Source organism: Monodelphis domestica, chromosome 3 (genome assembly GCF_027887165.1).
Source record: "Monodelphis domestica isolate mMonDom1 chromosome 3, mMonDom1.pri, whole genome shotgun sequence".
Taxonomy (NCBI): Eukaryota; Metazoa; Chordata; class Mammalia; order Didelphimorphia; family Didelphidae; genus Monodelphis; species Monodelphis domestica.
In genome coordinates, this window is record NC_077229.1 from 80,458,444 (window position 1) to 80,473,488 (window position 15,045).

At 44.5% G+C, this 15,045-nt stretch overlaps 1 protein-coding gene across 1 annotated transcript; it reads right to left on the reverse strand.

The window, feature by feature from the left end:
- Nucleotides 1-6,732: 6,732 nt before the first annotated feature.
- On the reverse strand, nucleotides 6,733-14,861 carry LOC100030473 (myeloblastin). Its single transcript, XM_001379936.3, has 5 exons — nucleotides 14,739-14,861; nucleotides 11,171-11,327; nucleotides 9,487-9,628; nucleotides 7,783-8,013; nucleotides 6,733-7,285 (listed from the first exon to the last, which is right to left on the reverse strand). Exons 1-5 carry the CDS (start codon nucleotides 14,791-14,793, stop codon nucleotides 7,061-7,063), a joined length of 810 nt encoding a protein of 269 aa, XP_001379973.2. The 5' UTR covers nucleotides 14,794-14,861; the 3' UTR covers nucleotides 6,733-7,060.
- Nucleotides 14,862-15,045: the final 184 nt, after the last annotated feature.

Below are 15,045 nucleotides of genomic sequence, written 5' to 3' on the forward strand. Positions count from 1 at the left end.
GGAGAGTTCGTTACAATTGCTCCACAGCCCAGGGGCGGCTGGGAGCTGCTACTTCCCCTATTTCCTCTCTCTCTTGGACTGGAGCAGGATAGAGGGACCCAGGACCCCGAGGGATGGGGCAATCGTGGGATGTGGAAGAGAGGAACCTCAGAAGCAGCGCCGGCCTTCTATCTGCCCTCCTACAACAGGCCAGGAAGAGAGAAGGCGAAAGAGAAGGATGAGTGGGCTAGCTCAGTCCCAGGGAGTTATAACCCCCAATGGTCAGCATCTAGGATCCTCGGGTGGCTTTAGCAGTGAGGCCATCTCCCAGGCTGCCACAGGGCTTCCTCTTGAATAAACCCCGGTGGCATCCAGCCTCAGAGCTCACTACCTTTAGGCAGACAGACCCAAGGCCTCTTCCTAAACCACTATGGTGGTTTCTTGCCAGGAAACTCATGCTTTCAGGAAGGCCCAAGCCCTCTCATCCAACCTCTTCCCAAATCCCTATATTGTTCTTTGCCAGGAGGTTTATGCCCTCTGGCAGGCTCTGGGCACCTCAGGGCATGGCAGGAAGCCCAAATCCAGTTCCTCTTCCAAGCTTCCCCCCAAGATGCCCAGTCCTAACTGTCCCTGTCAGTGGTGCAAGAGCAAACGGTGGTTGGGGGGTGCCAAGGGAGTGGTAGGGAAGGAAAGGAGGGTGATCTGACCCAGCTTTAGTCCTGACAGGAAGGGGTCAGGCCTTTGGCACGAGGCAGCTTCACTACTCATTCTCTAGCTTGGACCAACTTGGCTCCATGGGCCCTACTTAGTTATCTCTAGGCCAGCAGGATTTTAAAAAATGTCATTTCTGTTTAGCTTTGGGATACAGTCAGACCCCAACACTCACTGGTTTGCACACACACACACACACACACACACACACACACACACACACACACACACAGGCTCACACGACACACATGGATTTATGTTTATAGAAATATACACAGTCATGCTTGCTCTCAGGCATGCATGTGTTCCCTTGATAAATCTATCTAATTGTGGGCTTAGACATGCATAGTGATGGGCAAAGACATAGACTCAAACTTAGACAGCATTTCATCCAAAAAAAGATTTTTAGCAGAGCCACACTGGACTGCAGGTGAACTCCAATAGGAAGGAACAATGTGATGTGGGAGCCCAAAAGATGGTGCCATCTTGGATTGCATTCAAAGAAGCAGAGCATGCCCCCAAAGTTACTAAATTGTACCTGTCCTTTGACCCTGTCACTGGACCTACACCCCCAAGAAATCAAGGAAAGAGCAGAAAAGGACTCCTCTGTACTGTGTAATTAGAAATCTTGAACCCTTGGACTTCGTCTCCCAGAATCCTTTTCTCTTTGTCCACTACATCCTCACATTTGGTAAATAAGTTGTGTGTAACTCTGCCCTTTCTCTCTCTTCTGATGGTGCTCTGCGCTCTAGTGTGTAAATCTTGAAATTTCTCAGACTTGTGAATGTTAAAAATTTCTCCATTGGGGAATCCTCCATTGGAACAAATTCCCTACTGGAAACATTCCCCATTTTGATGTGAGAACTTTCCAGGATCATAAATGGGAGGACCTCTACTCCACCCGTACTTAAGACTGCTTTAGGGGAGAAAACTCCTTGCTAAACAATGAAAGTACTTAAAACCATACTTATAATAAGGCAAGGAGTTCTTTGAGTCATGCCTGTTTTTAGAATTGATACAATGGGATGCTAGGTACCTATAAAGGTCGGGCAGGTTTTCTCTTGATGGGATTAGTCGACTCAGCTGTGTTTTCTCTGGTTCAGACTTGCTGAGGGGATTAGTCAACTTAGCTGGAATTCAGATGGGCTGTCTTTTAGAAAACATCTGCGGTGATTGGTAGATGGAAGAACTTAGGGGAGGTGACATAGGAAAAAAGAACCCCATATAAGAAAAGGAATCTCTTGAGCAAGAGATCCTTGGATCCTTGGAGATAGATCCTTTTGGAGGAGGCCCTTTGAAGATCTCTTGAGAAGAAGTCCCTTGGGAGGCTGACTCTGGCTGGAACTCCCTCTGGGGAGACTCTGTTCCCCAGACATCCTTGCTTAAGACAAATCTTGTGGTAAGTGATAAAAGACTGACTGACTGATCTCTCTCTCTTAAGATTCAGGTCTAGGCCATGTTGGCTTAAAGCCCTTCATACTTAGTTCCTTTTTCTCTCTTTCCTTTAATTACTCATTGTATTATTAATTAAAATCTCTATAAAACCCAGTTGACTTGGGTATATTGAATAATTGGGAATATTTCCCTGGCGACCACCTCATATATTTGATTTAGAAACCAAGACACTGTAGTGAAACATATTTTCTGCGGTCAAATTTACTCACCCTCTCTTATATCTACTACAATTTATATCTTCCACCATTTTAACTCACTACAGTTTATGACCTTCACTATTTTAAATATTACAGTTTACAACATCAACCATTTTAATTATAACAGTTTATGGCTCCCACTCTTTTAACTGCCACAGTTTATGGCAAACAACTATTTTAATTGTTACACATGGCCGTGTGTGGGGTCCAGGGAATCTTTCTTTCTTTATTGAGGTTATTATTTTCCTTATGCTTCAAGTGATTATTAATAAACTTCATAAAATATAATACTTGGATTATTTGGGTATTAATTTTTAATCTTATGGTACCCATATTTTTTATTGTAGTTCTTTTCATGGTGGCAAAGAACTAGAAACTCAGGGGACCTAAGGGCTGCCCACACTTTGGGGAGTATTTGCACAAATTATGGTATATAACTATAATGGAAAATTATTACACTGAAAGAAATGATGAGGGCATTTGACCCAGCCATAGCACTGCTGGGTTTGTACCCCAAAGAGATAATAAGGAAAAAGACATGTATAAGAATATTCATAGCTGCACTCTTTGTGGTGGCAAAAAATTGGAAAATGAGGGGATGCCCTTCAATTGGGGAATGACTGAACAAATTGTGGTGTATGTTGGTGATGGAATACTATTGTGCTCAAAGGAATAATAAAGTGGAGGAATTCCATGTGAACTGGAACAACCTCCAGGAATTGATGCAGAGTGAGAGGAGCTGAAGCAGGAGAACATTGTACACAGAGACTGATACACTGTGGCACAATCAAATGTAATGAGCTTCTCTAGAAGTAGCAATGCAGTGATCCTGAACAACTTGGAGGGATCTATGAGAAAGAACACTATCCACATCCAGAGGAAGAACTGTGGGAGTAGAAACACAGAAGAAAAACAACTGCTGGATTACATGAGTCAAGAGGATATGATTGGGGATGTAGACTCTGAATGAACATTCTAATGCAAACACCAACAGCATGGAAATAGGTTCTGATCAAGGACACATGTAATACCCAATGGAATTGCACATGGGCTATGGGAAGGGGGGATAGTGGAGGTAGGGATAGAATATGATTCTTGTATCCAAGGAGTAATGTTCTAAATTGACTAAATAAAATAAAAATAAAAAAAAGAAATGATGAGGGCAATGGTTTTAAAGAAGCCTGAGAAGACTCTTATGGACAGATGTAGAGAGAAGGGACCAGAACCACTGATACTATAACATCAACATTGTAAAAACAACTTTGAAAAAATAAGAAGTCTGATCAACCTAATGATCAATTGTTATGTCAGAAGACTGATGGATGACGAAGAATGTGACCCCTGTCTTGACAGAGAAGTCATGGACTGAAGGTGCAGAAGGAGACACACTTTGGGAGCATGGCCAACAGAGGGATTTGTTTTGTTTGACTATGATTATTGTTAATCCTCTTTTTTCCTTTTTCCAGTGGGTTGGAAGGAGAGGGATGGGAATGGGGAAATGCTAGATAGTTAAAAAAGAAAAAAGAAGAAGCCCATTGTTTGATATCAGGGAAGTGATCCTCCACATATGGAATATGTCTTTGGAACTGGATGCTCCATTTTAGGAAGGAGAAGGATAAACTGGAGAGGTCCAAGAGGGGCAACCAGATTAGTGAAAAACCTTGAGGTGATGACAGATGAGGTTCAGGAGAAGAAACTGGGGGCATTTCAGTTAAAAAAAAGACTGGAGATCGAGAGGGGGGACATTTTAGTGTCTGCTTGTATTTGAAATGTCAAGTAGAACAAATATAATCCCTCTTCCACATGTTATATCCTGTGTTGCTTTTCTGTATTTCTATTCTTGGTTACAAGGAATGACTTGATAGGGAAAGGAAGCAAAAGATATCCATAAATTTTTAAAGGAAAATGTATAATTAATAGAATTATTTATATTAATGGGTGATATTAATTTAAACACAATAATACTTTTAATATTGTCTATTAATTAATATAATTAATCATCTATATAACTAACTAAAATATTAAAACATGTTTCTTATTGAACTAGAGAAAAAGCAAACAAATATGGAGGACAGAGAAAGTCTGAGGAAGAATTGGCTATGGCCTTCATTGAAATAAGCTAGAAAGAATACAAATTTGGAACCAGAGGACCTGGGTTCAAATCCCATCCCTCCCCATTTCTTGACACCTAACGTACAAAAAAATTGTGATGTATATTTTCATGTCATTTGATTTTCGGAATTCTGTCACCTTATGTAGTGAGTTCTTCCAAAATATAATTATATGATATATGATTATATATAATATATAATTATAATAATATAATATAATATAATTAACTTTAGCTATTTGACCTTGTCTGAGTACTTTAACTTTTCTGGGCCTCAGTCTCCTCATCCATAAAATAAGGGATTTGGACATGATGAGTTAGTCAGTTATGTTAGAGTAGAGCCCTTTCAGACATGGGTTGGCCTACTGCTAGATGACCTCTGCAGTCCTTTCCAGTTCTCCAATTCTAAGTGATTCTATCATCTCTAATGGTCACTTCCAACTCCAGAAGACCTTGAAGGTCAAGAGAACACAGAGAGAATTGGGAAGGGGTAGGATTAGCATCAGCAGAATCATGAGGTTATGGATAAACTTAACATTTAAGGAATGATGAGTTCCATTGGGCTGGAAGGTAGCCAAGGGAATGGGGAGAGATAAAGCTGGCTGGTTGACAGGGTTGGGGCTGGGCCTACACCTTGGCCTCTCTAAAGGGCAGAAGTACCCATGGGAAACAGAGGAGAAATGTGTGATGGGCAGACCTTCATCATCATGCCATGGAGGATCATGGACAGAGCCTTTGGGCTTACCAGTACTGACTGTCTAGAGGGCGAGGTGAGAAAGCTAAGGGAGGATTTGAAACATTAGGAGAAACCATAGAGTGAGGCATATTATTTCAAAGCTTCCCCTACAGCCTTCTCCCCTCACTCCCCAGACAATCAGTGCTGTCCACACTCTCTACAGCAATAGGGAGGATATATATGGTCATATCAATGCCCTGAATCCCAGCTGCTTCTCTTGTCTCTCTTTGGAATGGTTAACATTTATCAGGAAAGCTTAGATCCCCATAGAGCCCTCCCTAGATGTAGAGGGAAAGAAGCATATCAGAGATGGACTGAATCTCTGAGATGCCTCAGTCCTAACTTGCCATTTTTCAGGTGAGACTCAGAGAGGGGTTTGTCTTGGACCACACAGTGATCCATTAGCCAAGGTAGGATATGAACCCCTTGACTCCCAGGCTAGGGCATTTGAGCTGATTGTTGTTGATTGACTGACTGACTGACCAGAGAAAGGTAGGCAGGGACAAACTGGTTGGAATGGGTTGGGTAAGCAAGCCCAGATCTTGAAGTGCTTGCTGATGTGACCTCCCCTTTTCCCTTTATTCCCTTGGATCTAACTTTTAGAGTATATCATTTTAGAATAAGAGGGTTCTGTGGCCTCTGGCCTGGCCTGGAAGGGTTCTGATTCTGAGGGAGATTTGGGCAAGGGACCCACTGTTTCTATCTCCTTTGGCCACCTGTGACTCGCTTAATGCTTCCAGAATGTTGTCTTGAGTCCCCCTGATGGGCTTAATCACCCTCCCAGATACCCTTGGGAATGACAGTCTCCAGAGTGAGGGTCTTTGCCTCTCTGAGTTTAGTGAAGCCACCATCTAGCATTGGATGGGGGAGACAGATGAGGTCCAAAATAGGTCCCTCCCTCCATACCTCCCCCCCCCCCCACCAAGGCTTTTGGGAGCTTAGATCCTGACACACTCTGTGGAGGTCTTTGAGAAGTGAAGGAAAGGCAGACAAATGACTTTCCAAATAATGACTCCATTGGCTAAGAGTTGTGGGGGGGCCTTAGAGGCTATGGAGTGCAACCCCTTGTTTTACAGAGTGAGAACCTGAGGCACAGAGAGCCCATCCACCCAAGGTCTTGTAGCTAGTTAATGGGGGGGTGGTAAGATTTGAACTTGGGTCTTTCTTCTTGACTTGAGTCAAGTGTCCTCTCTATTGTGTTATTATAATGCTGGAAGGTGAGGGGTGAAGGAAGGGAGAGTGACCGTGTTACTGTTCTTTACCTGCCACAATGGGTGGCAGAGAACTTCATTGGAGGACCTCAAAGGGATTTTAAGTGGGATGTGTTCTGGGGCCCAGATGAAGACCCTGGGCTGACTGAGGAGGCATTATCAGCATCCAAAAAGTGCTCATCACCATTCTGAATAATGAACACTCATCACCTTCTTTCTCCCCTGGGCCTCCCCTTCATTTGGCCCTGGCACCCTTCCCCCTCCAAACGCCATGGGTGATGGGTTGAGTTTTGAGGGGTTTAGCCATAATAACGACTCACATCTCCATAGAAATTTTAACATTTACAAAATGCTTTCAATACCAAATCTTTTTAATCCCCACAACAACCCTGTGAGGTAGGTGCTCTTATTATTAATACCCCCACTGAACAGAGGAGATAACTGAAGCTCCAAGTGGAGCGGAGTGACTTGCTTAGGGTCATAAGATGAATAAGTGTCAGAGGTGGGATTTGAACTCAGGTCTTCCTGATCCAAGCTCATATCTCTAGCTACTACACCCTGCCTTGTAGAAGTTGGAGCCTCTACACATACATCCCGCACCTCCTGGGTCCCTCCTCCCAAGAGCTGAAGATGGTGGGAAGACTCCCAGGGGAAGGGTTGGTCAAGGATTCCCAATGGGGCTGCCTGAGGCTTGCCAGAGCCAGTCCTCATCCTTCTCTTCCTTCTGCTTTTCCTCTGCTTTTTTCAGGATGGAGTTAATCCAGTTGATGTAAAGAGAGACTCGGGCAAAGAAGTCTGGATATCGCTGAGAGGCACAACTGCCTATGATGAAGGAGTCCACAGCGTGCACCACTCCTTGGCAGACCAGAGGACCCCCAGAATCCCCCTGTGGGCAGAGCCAGAGGTCAGTTAGCTTACTCCCCACCTGACTGGCCATTTGCATCCAGTTTTTGGCCATGGAGACTTTAGAGAGGATCAAAGCCCAACAGGGGCCAAGACTTGCCAGTAGCCAATGGCCAATATGGACTACAGCATATCAGGGGCAGAGCTAATATTTGTTCCCTGGCCTCCTGAGCCATTAGGCCACTTTCCATTACCCCCATTGCTCTTTGAAGATAGGAGGCACCCCAGGCTCTCCACCCTCTGTGTCTTCTGTCTTCCTCCCATGAGATGCCTCAGTTTACCCCTCCAGTCATCCCCCGGAACCCCCTGACACTCCTGCTTCCTGATCTCCAGCAAAGGGAATTAGCCCTAAATTCTGGGCTTGCTAATAGCCAATATCCTCTCCTCTAATACAGGCTTTGCTGCTGCCATCATTGGGTGTGGGGCTCTCTGTGGCTGCCCTCCCATGGGGCACCGGTGAGTGGGGGATTAGATACATACGAAACATATGCCCGCGCGCTGACGGGGTGCCAGCGTACAGATGTTATGCTCCCGGCAAAGGAAAGTCACCACAGTGACGTTCAGTTCCTGCAGAATGTTGGGGATGGGCAACGTCGTTCCCAGTCGCCCCCAGCCCATGGCCAGGCACTGGGTCCCGGCGGGCAGGGCCTGGCCCTGTGTTGGGAGCGAAGCCACCTGGACCTCAGCATTCAGAGTGGCTGGACGGTCCAACTATAGGAATGAAGGGACCAAACACAAGGCTAGTCAGCACAGGATAATGTGGAATACCACCCAGGCCTCCCTCTCTTGTCTTCCAGTCCCAGGTTCTTCCCCCCAAATCAGCTGGTCCTCAGCCATATGGGATCTCTGCCTGCACCTCCACTGCACCCCATGAACCCCCCACCAATCTGTGCAAGACCTGGGAAGGGAAGCCCCCTGTAGTTGTCAGTTGGAATACTCCAATAGACAGGAGGCTTTCTTTGCATTCTACCCCTGGGTACAGGTATATCTAATTTTAACTCTCGCTGGGGGATCCTGGGCAAGTCATTTAACCCTGTTTGCCTCAGTTTCCTCATCCGGAGAAGAAAATGGCAAACTACTCCAGTATCTTTGCCAAGAAAATCCCAAAGAGGGTCCCAAAGCATCAGCTATGACTGAAAAATGATTCCACAACAATTGTAACAATACCGATAACTGGCATTTATGGAGAACTTGAATGTTTATAAAATTTTGATCCTCAACAAATCTGTGAGATAAGTACCGTAAATCTTATTATTATCCATATTTTATAGATCAGGAAACTGAGGTTCAGAGAGATTAAATAATCTGTCCCTAGACACCCATAGTTAATAAGTGCCAGAGGTAAGAAACAGAAACAAGTCTGTCCTGGCTATAAATCCAGAATTTTCTACCAAAGGTATTCATTCTTTATGCCACCCCCACAAATGCCAATCCTGTGTACTACGTATGTACGTGTACGGGCCAGTTACATTTGTGCTGCCATGTGCTAAATGGATCTTGCTAACTGCATAGGTGATCATTCACTGTTTGCATATCCAAAGTAGGCTGCTCTTTCCATGTGGTATTACATATAAGCTTCAGTCACGTATCAGCCTGCGGGTGCAAACTGCTCAGATAAATGGATGATTTAGGTCATCAGAAAGTTCTTTCAGAGCCAGAGAGGACATCTCCATTTTTGTAGCCTGCACCCATTTTTCCCGGGACTGCCCTCTGCGGCCAACCTGGCCGGAGACAAATGATCCTCGTATCCCAGCTCAGTTGACGGGTACTTTGAGACTTTTTTAGTCCAATGCCCTCATTTTATGGTGAAGGAAATTGCAGAACTGAGAAAGAAGGAGACGTGCCAAGACCACATGGACAGCTACTGCCTAGACCAGGATTCAAAGATGGAGTTCACTTTGTACTTACCATGTAGCATCTCCCACATACTTTTCCCCATCCTTTAGTCAGATGACATGACTCTGGTCTCCTCCTCATCCCATCCATGGCTCTCCAGAAACAGGGAGCCAATCCTCTAGCTATTCCCTTGATGTCTAGGGTCCCTTGGGTGTTCCTTCTACAGGTTTATGAGCTATTCTATTCTGCCTCACTGCTGCACCCCAAGGATGAGGAGAAGGGAGCAAGATGGAGGCCAGTCTTTTCCCCTTCCCCAACTCTTTCCTTTTCCTTTCTTTCCCAACTCACCTCAATGAGCGCAATGTCATTCAAATTATTTTTGTCATCATAGTCATTGGAATAGAGACGCTGGACGCTGAAAACCTGCCAGACGGTCTCAGGGACTTCCAAGTCATGGGCTCCCAACACCACCATCACCAACTGAGGGTTGCTGGGGTGGCAAGAAAGGAAACAATGATGGGGAGGAGGGCTTCCACCAGCTACCACATTCCAATGGGGCTCAAAGGCAGTGATGGAGAACCTTTTAGAGACCAAATGACCAAACTGCGACCCTCACGGTACATGTGAGGCTCCTACCTTACCCCAGACAGGGGAGGGAGGAAGAGCTCCCATTGGGCTGCTGAGTAGAGGGGTTGGTGATGGCAGGAATGTCCTCAGGAGCATGTGGAGAGAGGAAAAGGAGCAACCCCCTCCGGCATGCATGCCATAGGTTCACCAACATGGCTCTAAGAGTTAGAACATTTGGCCCTCGGGATTTATGACAAAAAAATGCTATCCGTCTTCTGAAAAAGAGCTGTTGGAGTCAGAATGCAGATAAAAGCACGTGTTTTTTCACTTGTTTATTTGGGTTTATGTTTTGGGGTTTTGGTTTTATATGATTATTCACTTGCAAAAATGAACAGTATGGAATTATATTTTGTGTGATAAAAGAAAAGAAAATTTGTTCCTCAAAAGCCAGGGATGGAACACAAGTAATATTGTTCCCACTTTATAGATAAGGAAACAGACTTGGGAAGACTTACCCAAGGTCATTCAGCAAGTAGCTGGGGGTATCGAGATTTGCCCTCCAGTACCACTGAGCCATGTCTATTCAATGGCGAGCTCTTAACTGCTTTCCTCTCAGTCCTCACCCAGACTAGAAAGCTCAGGCTTCTCCCTCCCTCTTGCCCCACTTTACCATTGCCAAGTTAGAATACCCTAATTTAGAAATGATAACCATTTACTTTTTTGTCCCTTGTGATAAAGAAGATTATTATTATTATTATTCCTTGAAATAATCCTGTGCGGTAGGAGCTGTCATCAAGATTTGCCCATTCCATCTCCCCAGCATCTCTCCTATGGCTTCCTCTCCTTTCCCTTCCCATCCGCAGCTCCTCTGAGCCAGCTCTCAGAACGGGCGCTTAAGGGGTCTCCTTTGCCTCCAGCTCCCATCCATCCTGCACCAGCTGCTGGGCACCTCCTCCCAGCCTCCCTCTGAGCAGACCCCTCTCCTGCTCACACCCCTTCCTTGGCTCCCATGACCTACAGGTGAATGTCTAAACTTTTCAACACGTCCCTGGCTCCATGGAGTTCCTCCCACCCAAGTGGAGCTCAGAAGGGACCTCCTTTCTCCTGGAGAGTCGGGATGAAATCATGAGCATTAACTGGGTCCCCATCTTCATTGTGAGCTCCCATACTGCTCGTTCTAGGCCACCTGCTCCCTCAGACCTGGAGGTCCAGGCTGGTAGAGGCTGTGTCTCCCTCTCAGAATAAAGGCTCCCTGAGGGCAGGGCTCTGTCTCCCCTTCAGGCCGAGGGCCATGCCTCTCTCCCTTAGACCAGAGGCTTCCTCAGGGCAGGGCAGGGTTCCTTCCCTCTCTTAGTCCAGACATGCCCTGAAGGAAAGAGGCAAAGCTCTCCCACTCTGAATGGGGCACTGGTCAGTTCTCCCTCTGCCCACCAGGACAGCTCCCCTCTCCCCTCCACTTACTCACATTTTGTCGATGCAGTGGGCTGCTGTCATTACAAACTGAGGGTGGATCAGGGTCCCCCCACAGAAGTGGTTCCCTTGAACCTGCAGGGAGACCATATAGGGACGAGAGTGGGGAATGGCAGGTCTGCCACCCACGATCCTGGAGCTAAGAACCAGACCTGGAGGGGGACAGTACAGAGAGGGAAAGACAGATAGGCTCAGTTAGGCATGTTCTAGCCTTCAAGGCTCTCTCAGAGACTCCTCTAAGTGGGGGCTCTCCCAGCAGCCAAGGAGGGCAGATGCCATGGGAGTCTCTGCCACTGGCTAACCCTAAGACTGTGGGCAAGTCAATGAAGTTCTCAGAGCCTCGTTTTCCTCATCTGTAAAATGGGACTGGCTACCCTTTCATTAGCCATCAAAGGGCTATCTGAGCAAAGTACTCAGTCTCAGATTTCTAGATAAGTAAGAGTGACTCTTCTGATTTGCCTTCTCACTTGATTCATTGCTTTCTGGTGGTCCTTTTTTTTTTTAAAAAACCCTTCCCTTCCATCTTAGAATTAATACTATGTATTTGTTCCAAGACAGAAGAGTGGTAAGGGCTGGGCAGTGTGGGTGAAGTGACTTGTCCAGGGTCACACAACTAGGAAGTGTCTGAGGTCAAATTTGAACCCAGGACTTCCCCCTCTCTAGGCCTGGCTCTCCATCTATTGAACCATCCCGGTGTCCCCTCCCTGATGATTCTTTTATATTATTAGGGTCTTCTTATTGTGGTCATATCTTCTTATCAATGAATAGTATTGGGTTATTATTTTCCTCATCTTTGATTCGATGGAGTTGTTGTTCATATTATTTAATGGAGATGTTGTACCATGACCCCATTTGGGGTTTTCTTGGCAAAAAATCTGGAGTAGTTTGTCATTTCCTTCTCTAGCTTGTTTTACAGATGGAGAAACGTACCTAAACAGGGTAAAGTGACTTGCCCAGGGCCACCCAGCTAGAAAGTCTCTGAGGCTGGATCTGAACTGAAATCTCCTTGACTCCAGGCAGGACACTGTGCCCATAGTGCCACCCCGCTGCCCATGGTTCACAGGACGAAGAATTTACTCTGGTTCTTCTCACCTTTTACCTGATGGAGTTATTACTAATACAATTAGAATAGGATTATTATTCCTGTTAATGATTGTCATCATCCAGTCCCTGCTCACATCCTCTTCCACTGGCTCATTGAGGCAGGCAGGGCCAACAAGCCGGAGAGGCTCGGAGCCTGGGCTTCCTTCCATGGGAGGACCAGGATCCCAAACTCAGAGATGCTGAGCTCTGGGGAGTGCAAGGACTTCCCTTCTGACAAGCAGATTGCTCCTACCAGGAGGAGGAGAAACCCTTAAAGAGTAGCTGCTAGGGGTAAACTTCCCATTCCCACGTCTTTCTTTCTGATGCAGAATGGATCCAACCTCTCCTGTGAGCATTGGCCTCGGGTGAGGAAGACCTGGCTTGAGTCCCACCTCAGACACTTAGCTATGTGAATCAACAAGCATTCAGCAAGGGCCTGCTAACCTCTCTGGGACTTGGTTTCCTCATCTGTAAAATGGGAATAACAATGGTGCTTATCTCAGAGATGTTGTGAGGATCCAATAAAATGACAAATGGGCAGGGCTTTGACAACCTTCAAGCCAAATAAATGCTGCCAAATGATATTATTAACTAATAGAAATCTGTGCATCAATATATTAACTAGGCACATAACATCATAAACATCATGTTATATTATAAATATATTATGATGAGTTTTGATTATATTATTAGTTTGTGTATCTAGATACAAATACATTAACCAGTGCTATAACATCATAATGCCACATTATAATATATTATTTTAAATTATATGACTAGCTTATATATATCTATATCAATATATTAACCCATTTTATAACATTGTATCACATTATAATATATTGCATTAATATATTATTATAATGATGATATTGTTTTAAATTATATTATTAGTTTCTATAAATACATCAACCAGGGGCATAACATCATCAGCCTTAATTTATATTAATATATTATTATAATTATGATGGTGGTATTCAATGATATTATTAGTTAACATATCTCTATGTAAGTATATTAACCAGTGGTGTAACATATATTATTACATTCTCATAATGATGATGATGATGTTAAATTATATTATTAGTCTATATATCTACATATAACTATATTAGCCAGTAATAGAGCATCATAAGCCTCGTGTTATATTATATTAATATATTATTATAATTATGATGGTGATATTCAATGATATTATTAGTTAATATATCTCTCTATAAGAATATTAACAGTGGTATAATATCATGCTTTATACTATATTATTATAATGACAATGGCAGTCTTAAATTATATTATTAGTTTATATATCTCTATAAATGTATGAATGCATTTTATAACATTGTCTCACATTATAATACATTGTATTAATATATTATTATAATGATGATATTGTTTTAAATGATATTATTAGTTTCTATAAATACATCAACCAGGGGCATAACATCATCAGCCTTAATTTATATTAATATATTATTATAATTATGATGGTGGTATTCAATGATATTATTAGTTAACATATCTCTATGTAAGTATATTACCCAGTGGTGTAACATATATTATTACATTCTCATAATGATGATGATGATGTTAAATGATATTATTAGTCAATGCATAGTTCTATTTAATTAATGTAAGCAATAGATTACCCAGTATAGAGTAAATATATAGAACATCAGAAGCATCCCATAAGAATAGACTTTGATAATGATGATATCAAATGAGATTGTGAATTCATACATACTAGATGGAATCTAAGCAGATTAGACCCTGACATCACACCTGCTGAGCCCATTATACCATTATATGCTGCTCCATGGATTGTTATTGTCATGGTTATGAGGGAGAGTTCTCAGCCCAGGCTCCTCTGGGTGGGGTCCCTTCTGACAAAGGAGCGCAGTCTTCTTCTGGTCTGGTCAGAGGGGCAGCTCTTGAGCTCCCCCAGGGATAAAGGTGGCCTCTTCTGGAAGGGGCACTAGCTTTGGTGTCTAGAGGACCCGAATTCCAGTCTTATCTCTGTCGTTTACCTCCTGGGTGGCCCTGAGCAAACGACTTCATCTAGGAGCCTCAGTTTCCTTGTTTGTAAAGTCTAGGGATGAGGATGAGGCTCAGAGACCTCTTGGGTCCTTTCCCACTTGAAATCTCCTGTCTCTCTTTTCCGTACCCTTCAGTCCTGCCTCCTGGTCCATCCCCAGACCCAGACCCTGCATTCCTGAATGATGTGCACAAGTTCTTGAGTGTTCTCAGCCTTGTTGACAGGTGAGGAACCTGGAGAGGCTGAGTCAGTTTGTCCAAGATCTTGAGCTGAGAATCAAGCTCGGGTGCCCTGGTTCTGGGTCTGGGGGCAATTAAACTCCCCAAAGCCGCCCAACAAAACAGGGACAGAAATCTCAGCTCTGCTCCTGAACCCTGCCTCCTCTCTCCCTGTGAGACCCAAGATTTCTCCCCAGGGACAAACTGGGGGGGGGGGGTACCATACTTACTGCCCTGGAGAGAGGCTAGCAATAGGAGGAGGGTTCTGAGCGGTGAGGATGCCATGGTGTGGGGTGTTAGAGGGTGCTGGGAGAGCCTCAGGGTCTCTGTGCCTCCTCTCTCTGTTCTCTCTTCTTATAGACTCTGTGGGGAGACTGTTGGGATTGCTCCATAGACACAGGAGCCCAACTTCCCCAACTTCCTCTGCTGCTTGAGAAGGGTGGGAGCCAAGAGATGGGACCAGAGGAAGAAGGGATAGAGGATGGGGGACAAGAGTGGGGACCCAGCACCATTAGGGAGTAGCCTCTGCCTCCACTT